General features: G+C 52.0%; 1 protein-coding gene across 1 annotated transcript; it reads left to right on the plus strand.

Moving 5' to 3' along the window:
* The first annotated feature begins 10,999 nt into the window (after positions 1-10,999).
* Positions 11,000-13,581, plus strand: CST11 (cystatin 11). Its single transcript, XM_060032930.1, has 3 exons — positions 11,000-11,227; positions 11,801-11,905; positions 13,498-13,581. Exons 1-3 carry the CDS (start codon positions 11,000-11,002, stop codon positions 13,579-13,581), a joined length of 417 nt encoding a protein of 138 aa, XP_059888913.1.
* The last annotated feature ends 3,916 nt before the right edge of the window (positions 13,582-17,497 follow it).

Consider the following 17,497-nt stretch of genomic DNA (forward strand, 5'->3'; position numbering starts at 1 on the left):
GTCAGGAAAGGGACAGCCTGCCAACCACAGGACACACAAATCAGATCCCCGAACTCAAAAGGTGGAGGGAAGACCCCTCAGCCCCTCCCTTTGAAGTCCTCCTCCAGACAGTGTCCCATGGCCTCTCTGTCCCACTTAGAGCCCCAGGCCCCCATCCCTCGGCCCCTCCAGGGTTGCCCCCACCAGGACCCGGGAAGAGAGAGGTGCTCACGGGGGTTCTGTCAACTCAGGGCCTGTCGCAGGGCTGGTGATCAGTGTTGACGGCCATGGAGGCCAGGCTGGGTGCCGATGGGGGGCGCAGGGGTCAGGGAGCATGAGAGGAGGTGTGACTGGAGCTGCCATCTTCTGAGCTGACCCCAGACGCCCTGAGAAGATTTCTTGTCGGTCAGGCAGCTCCAGGGCAGACGCCCCGATGGCGATCCACAGAGGACAGAGCCTTCTGTCATCCTTGTCACCCACCTCCCACCTCTGTGCCTGGGCATCAACCCAACACCACCACCGCAGAAGGGCCACTCACTGTGAATCTGGCCTCAGAGATGGACACAGAAGGGACACAGGTGTCTGTCGCCTGGCAAAACTGTCTGGATTCCTTTTGAGTGGAATGGATGGGGGCCTGGAGAGATTGGAGGATGGTGAACAAAGGAATGGAAGAATAGATGTATGGATGGATGGATGGATGGATGCATGCATGCATGGATGGACAGATGATGGACAAATGGAGAATACATGAAAGAATGAACGACTGAGTATACACACCAACCATGAGGACCCTGCAAGAACCAGGAAGGGCACCCTCCCATGAGCTGAGGAATTGGATTGACTCAGCACCCTGCGCCCACAGCCAAGGTGAGAACAATGGTAAATTCTCCATCGCTTGTCACTGGCAGCAACGTCCATGGAAATAAACCAACAGGGAGAATGCAAAACTGACAGGGACCCAGGATGTGCTCTGAGATGCCTTTAATTGCTCTGGTGCCACGCAGACCTAGGACTGCAGACTCTCATTCTTCAGGAGGAAAGGAGTTGCTGTGGGAGCTGGGAGCTCCTCCCCCCATTTCTCCTGGCAGGTGCTGTTCAGGAGGGTGAACTGGGTAAACCATGGGCGTGAGTCCACAATGAAAGTGCAGCTCACCTGAAAAAAGTAATTTTATGTAAGACATCAAATCAGAACAATGTAACAATGAGAGCGCTTAGCAGGAAGGACTTAGCAGGAGCTCAAGGTGCATTAAGAACTAAAGGGGAAAGAAAAGCAGAATCAAACAGTGGCCTGGGGCTGGGCTCCAGAGCTCTAGTCTCCACCATCAAGGCAGGCGCTCCTGAGAGGGTGCCTGGTGGGGCCATCACCTGCCCTTCAGGGTCCCCCCCCACCCAGGGCACGTGATGCTGCCTGAAGGGTCTCTGCCCCGTGAGCTCTTGGGGGAGCCAGCAGACTGCCCAGGAGATGGCCCAGATGGTGCCCACCCCGCCATCAGCTGCAGCTGCAAACCCACCCCAAGGAGAGGCTACCCCAAGGCTGGGGTCCGGGGAGACCCCAGCCCCACTGAGGGCATCACCCTGACTGAGGCCCATCCCCAAGGTTTCAGTTCAACGGACCAGATGTCCGTTCATAGGGTGATGACAAATGGTCTGACTGACCGGGACTCCTCCTTGCCGCCCAGGAGACAAGAGGGAGGGGTGGGGCGACCAGCAAACTAAACCGTCCTCCTGTCCGGAAGAATCGGAGCAAAGGAAAGAGGCCCACAGGGAGAACAGCGTCCTCCTGGACCCGAGTTCTCAGGAAGCTGGAGGCTGGGGCCTGGCGAGGCTCCATCCAAGAGGGAAGGGCCCATGGGGGTCTGTGGGGTTCTCTGGGGGGTCAGCCGGGCTGTGAGCACAGGGCCCAGCTTGGTGCTGTGCTGGGAGCATCTCTGTGCAGGGGGAGCCCTGGGACCTGGCGGGGAGGGGCCAGGGCCTGTCATTCTGCCCCAGGGTCACCCCTGAGGCCTTCCCTATGCACCCTCCCCTCGGCATGCTGTGAGATTAAGATAATATGTATATTGGTCTCTGCCTGTATTCCTGGCACAGAGCACCTGGATCCCTTGTAAATTTCTAAGCGATAAGAACACCAGGAGCATGTTTTGTTCTATTGCGGTGACTCTGGGTGGGCCCCTGGCTGGGGGCTGGTCAGCAGAAAGTCCAGTGATGACCAATGATGGGGCTCGGGATAGTCTTGCCTACGTGCGGAAGCCTCCCTAGAATCCTGATGGTGTGGCGTTCAGAGCATCCCTGTGGGTGAGCACATCCACACATTGGGGGGAGGGGTGATACCCCTCGATCCTCAGAAGCGCCTGTGCTCAGAACCCTCCTCCACCTCACCTTGTGTATCTCCGCATCTGGCTGTTCATCTGTATCCTTTACCATATCTTTTAATAAGATGGGAAACGTAAGTATTTCCCTGAGTTCTGTGAGCCACTCTAGCAAATTCATCAAACCTGAAGAGGGGGAGATGGGAACCTCCGATCTGTGGTCAGTTGGACAGAAGTTGTGGGCAGCCTGGGGACCTACTCCCTGCGACTGGCATTTGAATGGGTTGGGGTGTCTCGTGGGCCTGAGCCCTTAACCTGTGAGACGTGATGCCCCCTCCAGGTAGGTAACTGGTGTCCCCGAGAATTGTTTGGTGGGGGAAAAACCCCACACATCTGGTGACCAGAAGGGTCAGTAGTGAGGTGTTCAGCGTAGGGAATAAAGGAGATGCGCGGGAACTATGTGTTTTCTTCATACCACCCCCCTTGATATGATTCTTCCTTCTCAGATTGGTGATGCTTTGGGTTGATTTTACTCTCAAACCTTTTTCTCTTCTGGGCCTTCTTGCAAGGGTCAGTGGTCAATGTCTTCGTCGTGTTTTTTACAAATTGTGCGGCCCAGCTCCAGGTCCATTAAATATATCATTGTCCGGTTCTGTCAAGGAGAAATTAGAAAACAGAAAGGCAAAGAATCCAGTAGAAAAGATGTCCCTGAGTGCAGCTCCGGCAGCCCTGGACCCTTCCCTGCCGCCCTCCTGATGGCGCTACCCGGGAGCCACATCACCAGTACATGGCGGTGGGGGAGGGGGGTGGTCACGGGAGGTAGGGTCCCGGCGCTGAGAGCACATGCACAGCACACCTGACACGAGACCCAGCTCTCGATCGCATCCGCCAGACACACGGAGGGCATCGCACGGCTCCTTCTAGGGAGGCGGATGGGGGTGCTTGTCCACCGAGCCGCCCTCAGAGCTGCCCTGTCCCTCGGGGGCAGCATCCAGAGCAGGACAGGGGGCTGGGGGCTGGATGCTCTGTCTCTCCTGGGGCAGCTGCAGCACCAAAGGGCTCACCTTGTAAACCTTCATCCAGGTGGATGTTTGTGAACCGGGTGCTGCTCTGTGTGTTCATCAGCTTCTCTAAGAGGTTAACACAAGACAGGGTTTCATCCCCTACAGAGAGGTCGGAAAACTCGGAAGAACTCCAACACGGAGAGGAATGTAACCGGAAACTTCCATAGGGAGGAGCACGGCCCTGACCTGGAATTGTCTAGAAAGCTGGCTTCCTTAGGGGCTCAGGAATGCCTGCAGCTGATGCCACCAGCCACACACACACACACACACACACACACACACACACACACACACACACACACACACACACACATATGCCCAGCCCCTTGCACTGCCGCTGGACCCTGGGCGAAGACGGGCTTAGGGCCTGGCGAGGGTTGGGGGCAGCTGAGTCTGCAGTGATGCTCGAGGGGCCCTCAGCCTCCCCAGGTCCAGGGCTGCGACGCAGCCCAGAAGAGGGCCAGCCGGTCAGGAAATGAGAGCCCTTGAGGGAAGCCAGGGCCGTCTGTGCAGGGAGGGGGCCAGCCTCCAGTCCCTTCAGGAGTGTGTGCAGCGGCGGACCCTCACATCAGAGCCCCGCTGACCTGGGCCGGCTCGGAGCTGGCCATCCGGCAGCCTGGGCCCACGACTGTCATTCACCTTTTGCTGGGCTGCCTGACATCCAGCAGCCTGTCGGCATGCTCTTCCTCATGGTCACTGTTGAACAAAGCCACGGCGAACTCCACAGACACCGCAAAATAATTGTGGTCCTTACTAATGTCTACAGGTTCCTTTTGAATGATCCAGACGTGAATGCCCACAACAGGGAGCCCCAGAAGCAGAGCTGCCTTTGGGAACATGCTGTCCAGAGTCAGCACGAAAGACAGGTGATTGGGGGCAGGGTGGGGGGGGGCGGCCCTCCGCAGCCCACAGCCCATGCAGCCCTGCGCGCTGGCCTCCCGCTTTGAATATGCCTGTGCCCACCTCCTCCTCTGCATCCCCTGCCTGTCCCTCCTGCCGGCACTAAAGAGGCAGAGCAGGGGGCTACATCCCTGTCTCATCACAGAAAGCCTGGATGCAGGGACACGCATGGAGCAGGCTCTGTCCCCCTTGCTTTCAGAGCTTCATCCTGACAGGGTCCCACTCCGCAGGGCCCTGCATCCCCGCTGCTTGCCCTGGGGACTGTGCAGGCAGGGACTGCCAAAGTCCTGTGATTTCCTGGGAGCTCCAGGAAGCCAAGCCTGCCTATGACCTTGGCTGGAGCCAACACCACCAGCTGGGCACAGGGGAGTACGGGGTGTGCAGCCAGCTGTGGAGGTGTCTAGGAGGAGTTGTCCTCATCACTGCCCTGATAGGAATTACTAACCATAGTTGATTTCCTAATTGTCTTTTCTTTTATCGACTTCCAGCTCAAGTCCACTACAGTCAGAGTGTAGTAGAATAACTGAGGACATGGAAAGGAGATGTGACCCATGAGCCCCACCCCCCCAGCAAACTAGGGGCTGGCGAATAAGCCAGAACTGCAAACAGTCCTGATTGCTTTGAGCCCCCCTGGCAAACCGGGGGTGTGCGAATAAGCATTGAGTGCTTTGGGCACTGATCCGTGAGACGTCCTCAGTATAATCAGAACGGTGGGAACACAAGGAAATGTCCTTGTGCTACTTCAGTATAATCAGAATAATGGAAACACAAGGCAATGTCCTTGTGCTGCTTTGGCGCTCAAGGACGAAGCACGGCATGTCTTCAGGAAAGCCCACTGTTGCTTGTATAATCAATAAAAGCATATGTTGCTGCTTTGGCATTTCTGGAATGTTAAGAAAACAAGTCTTAAAACGTAAACATAGATAATGCTTCAATAAAAGCTACCACAGCAGGACAGACGGCGCTGTATTGCCTGAGCGAGCGGCAGCCCTCTACTGCTGGGCTTCGGCACAATTCATCTCGTGTCATGAGCTTACTTTCGGCCCTGTCATAAGATAAACTACAACATCAGAGAATGTTCTTTCTATTATGTCTCTTCTCTGAAATTTGTTGAGATTTGTTTTATGGCCAATATTCCACAGTTTCTTTTCTTTTCTTTTTTTTTTTTTTGATGTAGACCATTTTTAAAGTCTTCAGTGTATTTATTACAATACCGCTTCTGTTTTAGGTTTTGTTTTTTTGGCAGCAAGGCACATGGGATCTTAGCTCCCTGACCAGGGATTGAACCCACACTCCCCGCATTGGAAGGCGAAGTCTTAGCCACTGGACCACCAGGGAAGTCCCCACAGGTTCTTGAAAAGACTGTATGTTCTGCATTTTTCAGGTGCAGAGTTAGGTATTGACATAACTCAGGTCGCCCATGTGACCAAACCCTCCACATATTGACTTCTTCACTTTGCTTTGTTTTATTGAGTTTCCTTTGGTTTGGGTTTGGGTTTTGGTCTGTTGTTCTGTCCGTTTCTGAGAGATGCATTAAAGTCTCTCACTGTGATTATGATTGTAGATTTGTCTGGTCTTCTTTTCTCATAATTCTTGCTGTATATATTTGAGACTCTGTCATTAAGTGATTGTACAAACAGAACTGTTAGGCCATTTTATCCTCATCAGTCACATCTTTGCATCCCAGTGATGCTGTTGCTCTAGAATCAGCTTTGTCTGACATCAGAGTAGCCACATCAGCAACGTTCTCATTAGCGTTTCCATTATGTATCTTTATCCATCTCTTTACTCGAAGATGGTACCTTAATAATTAAGATGTGTCTGTGTGGGGCTTCCCTGGTGGCGCAGTGGTTGAGAGTCCGCCTGCCGATGCAGGGGACACGGGCTCGTGCCCCAGTCAGGGAAGATCCCACATGCCGCGGAGCGACTGGGCCCGTGAGGCATGGCCGCTGAGCCTGCGCGTCCGGAGCCTGTGCTCCACAACGGGAGAGGCCACAACAGTGAGAGGCCCGTGTACCGCAAAAAAAAAAAAAAACATGTGTCTTTGTAAACAGCATGTAGGTTTTTAAATCAGTCTAACATTCTTTTATTTGGGTGATTTAATCCCATTTGCGATAACTCCTATTACTGATCATTATCAGTATATTCAGGTTCAAATCTACCATATTACTGTGTGTTTTCTCTTCATATTGGTTGTCTCTGTTCCTTCTTTTCTACTTTCTTGTGTTCTCTTGCATTATTCATGGTCTTTTCATTGTTCCATTTCTTCCTCCCAATGGCTTTATTTGCCCTTATTTCTCTTCTCTCAGTGGTAACTCAAGCAATTGTAATGAGCACCACTGACTTAGTTGAATCTACTGTAAATTAGTACCTTTACCATTTCAAGGATGGCGGGAACACTATTGCTCTTAACCCCACTTCTGCCTTGTGTGTTATTGTCATATTTGAAAGTCCATAGAACAATATGATTGTTGCCTTACACATTTGCTATTCACTTGGACTTAGCAACATACCTACCCTTCTGCTGGGCATCATTCCCTCAACATAACTTTTCTTCCAGAGGGTTCATTTCCCCTCCCCCTAAATAACTCTCTTAAGGATTTTGGGGGGTTTGAGATTCTTTTAAAAATGAAACCTACTTTTGAAAACACAGCAGGACTGAGACACAGCGATCCCCTCAGTATGTGGTTATGGGTCAGAAGAGGGGAGGCGAGCCCAGCAGGATGGGGCTGTCCCCGCACTGGGGGACACCAACTGCAACGGAGGGTGTGCCTGGGCAGTCCTGGGACCACCACCCCTGATCTAGCAACGGGAACACACCTTGCTGCTTCTGACACGGAATCCCACGTTGTTGCAGCTGGAGGTGACTTAAACACAGACCAGCGCCACCTCCACGAGGAGGGGAGCAGACTCCGTGGGAGCGTTTCTGGCTGAAGTCCCCAGGCCATCAGAGGGGGCCCTAAGCAGAGCTTCAGGCCCGCCTTCCTCAGGCAGGTGGAGGCCCCATGGTGCTGGTGGCGCTCAGGGCGCACAGTGAGAGCGGTGGAGGGAAGCCAGTGCGGGGCTACTGGCGAGTAGGTGACACTGGCTCTGTTCCTCTAGGGCTCCTGGGAGACAATACAGAGTGTGTGCCTCGAAGGGGCCCACCTGAGGTGGGTATCGAGTCTCCAGCTCCTGTCTGTCTTGTATAGAGGCTGCTCCCACCGCCTGCCGCTTTGGCCTGTGCCCACCCGTGGGCACACGTGCCCGCAGCCAGAGAAGCCTCAGGCAAAGCACAGGGAACATGGTAGGAGGCCCGGTTCTGCTGGGAGGCACGTCGGGGCCCTCTGCTGCTCTGTCCCCTGGGGGAGGCCCTGTCCCCCTCCTGGCAATGCCCTGGGCCAGGAGGGCTGCTCTGGTCCAGACTCAGGTCCTTGCTCCAGCCCCTGTGAGGGGAGAATGGGGAGAATGGGGGCTTTCTGGAAGTGCTCTGGGGAGGGCTGGCACATACCTCCTGATGCCCCATTATTACCGGGGGTGGAGCAGGCGTGCCCATCCCCGTGTGTGTAGCTGGGGCTGAGCCGACAGACAGCTCTGGGAGAAGCCCTCTAGGAGCAGGATGGGGAGCTCGCAAGCACAGGGACAGTGGGAGAAGTCCTGTCTTTTGTCTCCTTAGTCCTCTCCTGCCCCAGCCCCTGCGCGATCCATGGCAGTAGCCCTGACAGCAGAACAGGGACGGCAGATACTGCAGCCACATAAACATTGGTGGGGGCGCAGCCTCCCTCTTTGATCAGAGCAGCTGTGGTTCTAAGAGGGTGGGGTAAACCTCCACTGCTTTTTCCCATCTCTGTCCTCCTGCGCTGTGGCCCCAGAATTGGGTTTAGATGTGGGCCTGCAAAGCTGAGCAACGTGAGGAAGATCCAGGGAACCAGAAAGGACCAGAGGGATCATAGGAGCTCAGGAAAGTGAACCCTGAACAGCACAAGTGTGGGTATAACCCTAATGGCACATGAAAGATGTGAACTGAAGGAAGGGACAGACCACCACCCAGCCAGCCTAGCCTCTGGAAGACACACGTGCACAGACCCAAAGAGCCCTGCAGAGGGTTGACACAGAGCTGACCTGACGGTGAAATCACAGCTCCCAGAAGGCTGAGCAGAATTTGCACCCTGAATGCAGCTGGTTGAATCACTTGCGGAAACAAAAATACCAACATTCCCCAAAGAACATAAATAAGATACAGAGTCTCATAACACAGTTTTCAAAACACCCAGGATACAACCCAAGATTACTTAGCATATGAAGAATCAGGAAAATCTCAGCTCTCCCGGAAAAAGACAATCAACAGATGCTGATGCTGAGATAACTCAGATGTTGCAAATATCTGACAAAGACTTTAAAGCAGCTGTTATCAAAAGGTTCCTAGTAAGGGTAAACACTCTTCAAAGATTGGAAAGGTAGGAACTATTCGTAAGAAATAGAAGATATCTGTACAAACCTGATGGATATTTTACCGATATCCTGCAAAAATACAAAAACCAAAATAAAAATCTCATTGGATGAACTCAAGAGCAGACTGAAGATGTCAGAGAAAAGGGCCTGTGGACTTGAAGATAGATCAATAGAAATTATCCGCTATGAACACTAAGGAGGAAGAAAACATTAAAAAGCATGACTAGAGCTTCGGAAGCCTATGGGACAATATCAGAAAGTCTTTCATGTCATTGGACTCCCAGAGGGAGAGGAGAAAGTGTTGTGCCGGAAGAAGAAGAAAGAGGAAGAGGAAGAGAAGGGGGGAGAGGGAGGGGAGAAGGAGGAAGGAGAAGACGGAGAAGAAGGGGAAGAGATAATGGCTGAGACTTTCCCAAATTTGTCGAAAACACAGATTTAAGAAGCTCGGAGAACCCCGAAACAAGTAAATTCCAGGAAATCCACATCAGAGCACATCATACTCAAACTACTGAAAACTAAAGACAAAGGGAAAAAACCTGAGAGCCATTAGAGAAAAGACATAATTTACAGAAGAACAAAGATTTGAAGGACTGCAGATTTCTCACCAGGAACACAGAGGCTAGAAGGAAGTAGAATACGATTTTGAATTCTGAAAGACAAGAACGGCCAAACCTGAATTCTATATTTAGGGAAAATATAATGGTGGTATAAAGATGTTACCAGATGAGGAAAGGTTAAAGTATTTCATTGCCAGCAGACCTGCTATAAAAGAAGGGCTAAGAGAATTCTTTTTTTTTTTTTTTTTTTTTTTTTTTTTGCGGTACGCGGGCATGGCTCACGGGCCCAGCCGCTCCGTGGCATATGGGATCCTCCCGGACCGGGGCACGAACCCGTGTACCCTGCATCGGCAGGCGGACTCTCAACCACTGCGCCACCAGGGAAGCCCAGGAATTCTTTAACAGAGAGAAATTTTCTTGGTTCTTCATATGCTGAATAATCTTGGATTGTATCCGGGACATTTGAAAATTGTGTTATGAGACTATATCTTACTTACATCCTATAGGGAATGTTCATATTTTTGTTTGGGAGGATGGAGGAAGGGGGCCCAGGCTGAGCAATGCCTCTGGAAGCTGGAAGAGGCAAAGAGAATGTTCTTCCCTAACACCTCTGGAAGCAGTGCAGCCCTGTGCACACCGTAATTTTAGGACCTGCAATCTCCAAAACTGTGAGATAATAAGTGTGTGTCGTCTTAAGCCACTGTTGGTGGTCACTTGTCACCACAGCCACAGGACACTAGCCAGGTGCCAGGAGAGCAGAGGTCACTGCTATGGAGGCTGGGGGAGAACAGGGAAGGGACCTGCTTGGCAGTCAGCTCCAGAATCCCGCCGGGGCGGGAGCCCCGCAGCTGGAGCTTCCCAGTCCCTCCCCTTCCTTGCCTCATCCAGACCAGGAAGGTCCAGGACCCGTGGGTGGTGAGACGGGAGGCAGGGCAGACAGAGGGCAGAGGAGAATGACAGAAACCATCTCTCCCTCTCCGGGCAGGCCTCCAGAATGGAGAAGGGCAGCTCCAAGTGCCTTCTAAGCTCTGGGCATCTGAAGACCCTGGCCCCTTGGTACTGGAGCAAGGGTGCGTGTGTTGTACGAGTACCACAGAGGGTCGCAGGGATGGATAGCATGGCTGATGCATCCACAGGGACAGCAGGACATGAGCACAGAGCCGCGCTGTGGCCACACCCGCAAGCTTCCCATACGGGGCACACCCTCCGTTTTCTGGGGAGTAGCAGCTTCTCCAGGGAGGCCCAGTTACCTCCCAAGGCTAAGAAATATTAGCAGGAGGAAGATGCCAAGGTTTGGGCTTGTGGGCGAGCTTGCATCCCAGCCAGCCCGGGGAGTGGGGAGGGGACGACCAGAGGAAAGTCTGAGGAAGATCACAGGGACAGGAGGACGAGGTGTTCAGGGCTCCGTCTCGCTCCACCGCCCTGGGATCCAGCGCCCCCAAGTGCTTATCGCTTCCTGCCTGCCGCTCAGGCCTCCCACGGCCTGGCTGGGCCAAGCTCAGCAGACAGAAACCCCCGGCCTGGCTCCCACCCAGAGATGCTGGGGCAACAGGAGGGTCTGTGCTGCTGAGACAGCAGCCCCCCATAGAGAGAGGGGAGTTCGGTGTGTGTGTGCCTGTGAGATGCGGAGGCCTGTGAGGAGAACACGAGTCTGCCCTGATCTCCCCGCAGCCTCGGCTACGGATAACGAGGGAGGACACGCATGGGCGTCCCCCGGCTGCCTTAAATCCATCTGTGCAGAGCAGCCTTGGCAGGGTGAGCCATGATGGCCAGAACCCAGCAGGGCCCCAGGCTGCTGCTGGCCATCATGGGGGCCCTGGTGGCCCTCACCTACCAAACAAGGAGGAAAACCTTCCTAAGTGTCAGCGAGGTGCCCGCGTCAGATCCTGTCGTGGTGACCACCCTGGACTTCGTGACCAAGGACTTCAACAAGAAGAGCGAGGACCCGTACAACTTCCGGATTGTGCGTGTCCTCAAGGTCCTGAAGAGGGTTAGTGTCCCCCTCCCATCGCGCCAGGCCACCGCAGGCTCGGGGTGGCCGCGCAAGTGAACTCAGCCTTGTTTAGTCCAAAGTGGAGGTTTTAAGAGAAGCAGAAATCCCCTGGAGTGGATGAAGTGGAGCTGCTTAACTGATACCCAGGACCAGGGCTACACACCCCGGCCTGAGGGCCCGAGCCGCCTGTGGCCCCGCGTGAGGGGTCTCCAGGGTGCCAGGCGCACCACATGTGTGCACGTCGGGGGCTGTTTCCACGTGGGGCGGCAGCGCCAGGACCCACAGCTGAGCCGGGCTGGCCCTCAGAGTCTAGGCTGCTGCTCTCTGCCCTTTACTAACCGTGAGCATCACGTGGGTCACCCAAGGGCGACTTTGCCCATGGAGTGGCTTCTGGGGAATTCTGCTCAAATGGCAGAAAGGGGCACGGGAGGCAGACAGGGGGTGGGGGGAGCCCACGGGTCTGTCCAGTGCAGGCCCTCGACCTGGGGCGCCACACTAGGAGTCCCCAGCCCCGGAAGCTACAGACAAAGGAGAGGAGGTCCTTTATCCCCCTGTCCTTACCTCCGACAGGTGACTGACCACATGGAATATCGCATAAACCTGGAGATGCGGCGCACCATCTGCCTCAAGATGGAGGAGAACAACTGCTCCTTCCAGGAAGGCGAGCTCTACAAGGTACTGGTCACGTCACCCAGAAAGAGCTTATTTCTCAGTGCTCTGCTCCTTTGTCGTTGGAAGAATGATGAAGCAGTTGGGGGGTCCAGAGGGAGAAGCCAAGGTGGCTGAGCTGCGGGGGAGTGGGGGGACACTCTGGGCCCGAGAGAAGTAGCTGATTATGATAATATTTTAGCAGCCGGGGGACCTTGTTGGTGCACCCACTGAATATCTGAACCTCAGGCTGACGTAAGACATGGTCGCTGGGCTGCAGCCTCTGTTTCTTTCATCCAGCAGTGTTTAGGCAAAGAGGAGGAGAAAGAGGTGGGAAAATGCGTTCAGAAATAGTTCAACTGGTTGTGGGATGGGTCAGAGAGGGGACAAGCCTGCAGGCAAGTGGCCCGATGCAGGCCCACCTCCCAACAGTGGCTTTGTCCCCACCCAGTGTTGTCACATCGGGGAAGCCGGCTGGGCCGTCATCACTGCAAGTGGTGGACCATCACACGCACACGCGTCAGGTGGGCCCACGTGCTCAGGGGCCTTGAAGGTCCCAAGTCCTACAGGCCCTGCAAATCTCTGCTCTTTACCCAAAGGAACTAACGTGACGGTGATCACATGACCCACCTTGCCTACAACAGTCCTGATTGTGCCCAGCTTCTTAGTGTCACTGTTAACAGCATCCCCAGTTGTCTACAACATGTCCCGGTTTGGTTCATAGATTCCATGGTCACCCTAGTTCTAATGGCTTAGGTTTCTCAAGACAAACACATGTCCATCCACGGGCCCCCCCCTCCATGGAGAAGTCTTCAAAATCTAGCAAGTTAGACGTTTTTCTTCTTCCCTGGAGAAGATCATGAAATCTATGAAAAGACTAGTTGACGATAACAGTAAGGTAAACTTAGAGAGTCTCATCACTGTGAGAGATTAAGTTGTGGGGTTAATATTCTGAATTCTACTTTAGGAGAAATGTCAACTTTTATGCCTGCCACATCACCTCATCCCCACCCTGGCTTCCCAGCGGAGAGCAGGAAAGCAAAATCGCACTACGAAATGAAAATAATATGCAAAATACATTGATTGATCTTTCCTTGTGGGAGAAGAGGGAGGTGGAGAAGAAAGGGGATCTTGAGATAGAACAGGGAAGGGAGAGGAGAGGATGTGATGATGGGCGGACGGATGGATGAAGGAAGGAAGGAAGGACAGCAGGAGGGAAGGAGAGGGGATGGGTTGGGTGGAAGGAAGGCGAAAGGAAGCAGGAGGGATGAGGTGGGAGAGTGGGTGGAGGGAAAGAGAAAGGGAGCCAAGTGAGGGTAAGTGTGTTCACTGTATGAACAGCACATGAGCAGAAAAGAAGAGGAAACATCAGTCGTTACCATGGTGATGTGTGCGGGTGGACACTTGATTTCCAGTCTCCAATTCTAACCACAAGCAGAAGGACATTTTGTGGGGTGGTTTCAGCAGTAACACTCTCAAGTCATTGAAATCAAAATAAAGATGGGCCCGCCTGTGGACTGGAGACAGGTGAGGCAGGGTCATTTTCCCCATCTGCTTGTCTTACACCTTCCTCTTTCCATGTTGATCTTTTTTATATTTTGTTTTCTTGTCTTTTTCAGAAAATCGATTGCTTCTTCTCAGTATTTGTTATTCCCTGGTTTGAAAAGTATAAAGTTCTGGCCCGAAACTGCACGGATGGCTAGGTGTCCCAGAGTGCAGCCCACACGGAGTCACTGTGTGAAAAAGAACCCTGCATTAAACACGAGTTCTCAACATAGAAAATAAATGTTGGTCAGCCTATGCTCTTAATGCTTTGAATGTTTATGTTTCCACTCCTTTTTTCCCCAAAATTCTTCAACTCATAATAATATGATCTGAAGGTCTTCTGGGCTAGGGCAGTTTGGGGGTCCAGATGAGGTGACATGTATAATTTTTGGTCTTATAGCCTCTACCTGCAGGATAGCAGACCTTCAGCCTCATCCTTATATCAAGTAGGATTCTTTAGATTTTAAAATAAGGAGATGTGAAAAGGGAGAAGGAGAACGAGGGAGGATGCTCTAATTACTTAAATGAACAGCTAAGAGATATTGGCAAGAATGCCTGTGATGACATCTCTGAGGGACCCAGTGAATCTTCCTTGCCTAAAGTGTGAAACAAGGGGAAACAAGGAGAAATAATGCAAGTAATTGAAAATAGGAGGGCCTTTGTTGCTGGTAAGAACTAGGTTGGGAGATGTGCCTTATTTTTGCAGGCACGTGCACTTTCTGATACCAGACTCCAGAATTAGACTCACACCTCCAGCATCAGCAACATTGGACCAGAGCTGGTCTCTTCCCAGAGAGATTCCTCTCCCAGAATTGGCACGGAAAATGTGGGTGCCTGTGAGAGGAGGAGGACGTGGGTATAACGCCCCGTTTATTCTTCCCAAACAGACCCATCTGATGAATTCCTGCAGGAGGGGAATGATCGAGGGCAGAGTGAAACCAGGAATGCTGCATTAAAGTGGTGTCCTTTTCATGGATGTCACATTAGCAGTGAGGAATAAGCATCCTTCACCCACCAGCTTGATTCAGTGTTTCAAATAATGTCATCAGGCTCAGCTCTCCCCTCGACTTCCTCCATGTGGTCTCAAGACGGTGCTAGCAGTTCACTGGGTCACATCTGCCCTCTTTCACATCAAGTAGGGAAAGGACGAGCCCATCCACAAGAGTTCGGGCAAAAGCCTTGGGGTTTAATATCGCAGGGGAATCCCAGGGACTCTGTGGAAAACACACAAGCACACACAGCATCCATCGACCGGCAGAGAGAGGGAGCTGGGACATTTATCCCCAGTCACTGGCTGCAGGACAGCTCCTGTGGGGCATTAATTCCCTGGAGCCTCTGGCCTGGGGTGGCTCGAGGGCAGAGCAAACAGCCAGAGGTGACAGGGCACAGGTGCTGGAATCTGGAGCTGGTGTGCACAGAAGGATGAGATGTGAGAGGACACGGGCAGAACACCAAAGGGACAGGTGAATCGTGAGCTGACAGCGGCCACCCACGTCCCCACCAGCTGGAGAAGGCTGGAGCTTTGAAAGAACAATGTTTTTCAACTTCTACTCTCCCTATGAAAGTTCCGGAGTCCTCAGGACCCCATTTCAGGTGGGACCCAGGTGAGAGTTCCCTCCGCCAACTGTCTGGGAAAATGCTAACCTACAATTTCTTCATCTTTAAACGAGAATGACAGTACCTATTTCTTGGAAGAGTTGCAAAGATTAATGATGATAATGCTTGTAAGTTGCTTAACACAATGCCTAACACAAAGCAGATATTCAAACAGACAGGGATTCGTAAGAATACGGGCACCAGCAGTATAATTTAATATTAACCAGCCATGCAGCTCTCTTCCGGCACTTTGGTTGCCATGTCTGGAGGTGAGGGTGGGAGGGGAGAATAAAGGAAAGGTAGGACATTTGTGCTCATTGATTTTGGATTTCTCAGCCCAGTGGGTTTTTGAAACTTTTTTTTTATTTTGAAATGCAGATTCACAGGAAGTTACAAAGCGTACAGAGCGGGCTCTTGTACCCTTCATCTAGCTTCCCGCCATGGTTACATCTTTTGTAATTACAGAAAAATATCACAAGCAGGAAACAGATGCCGTACAGTGTGTATGTGTGTCATTTTGTCATATGTGTTGATTTGTGTGTCCGCCACCACGAAGACATTCTGCACTAAGCCCTCTGTAGCCACACCTTTCCTTCACCATCTCAAACTCCCAGCAACCACTCACTTCTCCATCTTTATTACTGTGGCAATTCAAACATGTTGTGTAAATAGAATCATACGGTGTGTGCCCTTTGGAGACTGGTCACAATGCCCTTGGGATCTATCCAAGTTGTTTCATGCATCAGTAGTGTGTGCCTTTTAATTGCTTAGTGGCATTCCACGCCATCCTCAGTACCACAGTTACCTATTTACCCACTGTAGGTGTGTTAGTGGTTTTCAAGTTTGGGGCTATTACAAATGAAGCTTCTACGTACAAGCCTGGAAGGTTCACGTGTGGACCTAAGTTTTCGTTTCTCTAGGTTAAATGCCCAGGAATGCAATTGCTGACTTGTACGCTAAAGTATATTTTAGGATTTTTTTTTAAAGAAACTGTCAAACTTCTTCAGAGTAGATGTATCGTAATGTTCGCCTCTATCCCTGGTGATAGTCTTTGCCCTGAGGTCAACTTCATCTGATATTAATATAGGCTCTCCTGCTTTCAATTAATGTTCGCATAATATAACCTTCACTTTTTTACTTCCAACCTACCTGTATTGTTATATCTAAAGTAAGTTTCTTGTAGACAGCACACAGTTGGGTCACTTTTTTAATCCACTCTATCACTATCTGTCTTTTAAGTGGCTTGTTTAGACAATTTACATGTGGTTTGTACATACCATGCATGACATTATTAACATGTCAGGGCTTACGTCTATTTTACTATCTGTTCTCCGTTCTCTCTGCTTTTTTTTTTTTTTTTTTTTGCGGTACGTGGGCCTCTCACTGTTGTGGCCTCTCCCGTTGCGGAGCACAGGCTCCGGACGCGCAGGCTCAGTGGCCACGGCTCACAGGCCCAGCCGCTCAGCGGCACGTGGGATCCTCCCGGACCGGGGCACGAACCCGCGTCCCCTGCATCGGCAGGTGGACTCTCAACCACTGTGCCATCAGGGAAGCCCTCTGCTTTTTATTTGTGTTTTCTTTATTCTTCCTGTGAGTTTCTTGAACACTTTTTTAAGAATTCCCCTTGCACGAATCTATACTGTTTTTGAGTGTATCTCTGCATAGCCTTTTTAGTGGTTGCCTAGATATTACGTTATGTATATATAATTTGGTCTACTCGTGTCAGTATTCTACCAGTTTGAGAGAAAGTTTACCTTCCTTTACATTCCATTTCTAGAAGTTCAGCCAACAGGCCAGCCTCGGCTGGGATGTTAGGATCTGGACAGAGTTTCCTTTGGAGGCTCCTGGCCTGTGACGTGGAGATAAGCTGCCCCTTTATAGGGTTGTCAAGTGAGGTAGTGAGGGCAGCAGGCAGCACCAGGCCCCCGGGCAGCCCTCAGTGACGTCAGATTTGCAAAACCAGATGCTTCCAGCTTCCCTCGTTTTTGCACAAGAATTTTACCACCTTTAACCCTTCACCTCCATCCTCCGCTCTGCCTCAGGCCCCTCTGGCAAATGTGAGTTTCTGGTTTGTGTGTTTACTCTTCCCCCTCAGGAAACACTCTCTCGAGTTGCCAGTGTGACTGATGGTGGGACTGCTCCCTGGGGAGGAGGCCAGCTGGTCTGGGGGCACATCTCAGCCCACAGCCACTCCCTGGGTGTGGTCCAGGCCACACCTTCTCTGCTTGACTGTGAGTCACATGACGGAAGACACCGTGGGCCCCACTCCACCAGCAGTGAGCCCGTGAGCGGCTGGAGAGCTCTGTCAGGAAGACCATCCCACGGCCAGCCCAAGACACAGGGTCCTCGGAAAGGCCTGCTTGCAAAGGCGGCCTTGGCTGGAGTCTGGGAACTAGGACGGTAAACCATTCCCGATATAAAACTTGCCCTAAGTGATAAGAGGGCCTCACTAGGTCTGCAATGTTTATACAAACAATG

This window comes from Delphinus delphis, chromosome 15, assembly GCF_949987515.2.
Source record: "Delphinus delphis chromosome 15, mDelDel1.2, whole genome shotgun sequence".
NCBI lineage: Eukaryota > Metazoa > Chordata > Mammalia > Artiodactyla > Delphinidae > Delphinus > Delphinus delphis.

What these genes read in the sequence shown, in the direction of transcription:
- CST11 (XM_060032930.1), top strand. Translation starts at nt 11,000, where the DNA reads ATGATGGCCAGAACCCAGCAGGGCCCCAGGCTGCTGCTGGCCATCATG. An exon ending in TCCTCAAGGTCCTGAAGAGG is followed by an intron (nt 11,228 to 11,800) that starts GTTAGTGTCCCC and finishes TACCTCCGACAG; the next exon opens with GTGACTGACCACATGGAATA. An exon ending in AGGAAGGCGAGCTCTACAAG is followed by an intron (nt 11,906 to 13,497) that starts GTACTGGTCACG and finishes TGTCTTTTTCAG; the next exon opens with AAAATCGATTGCTTCTTCTC.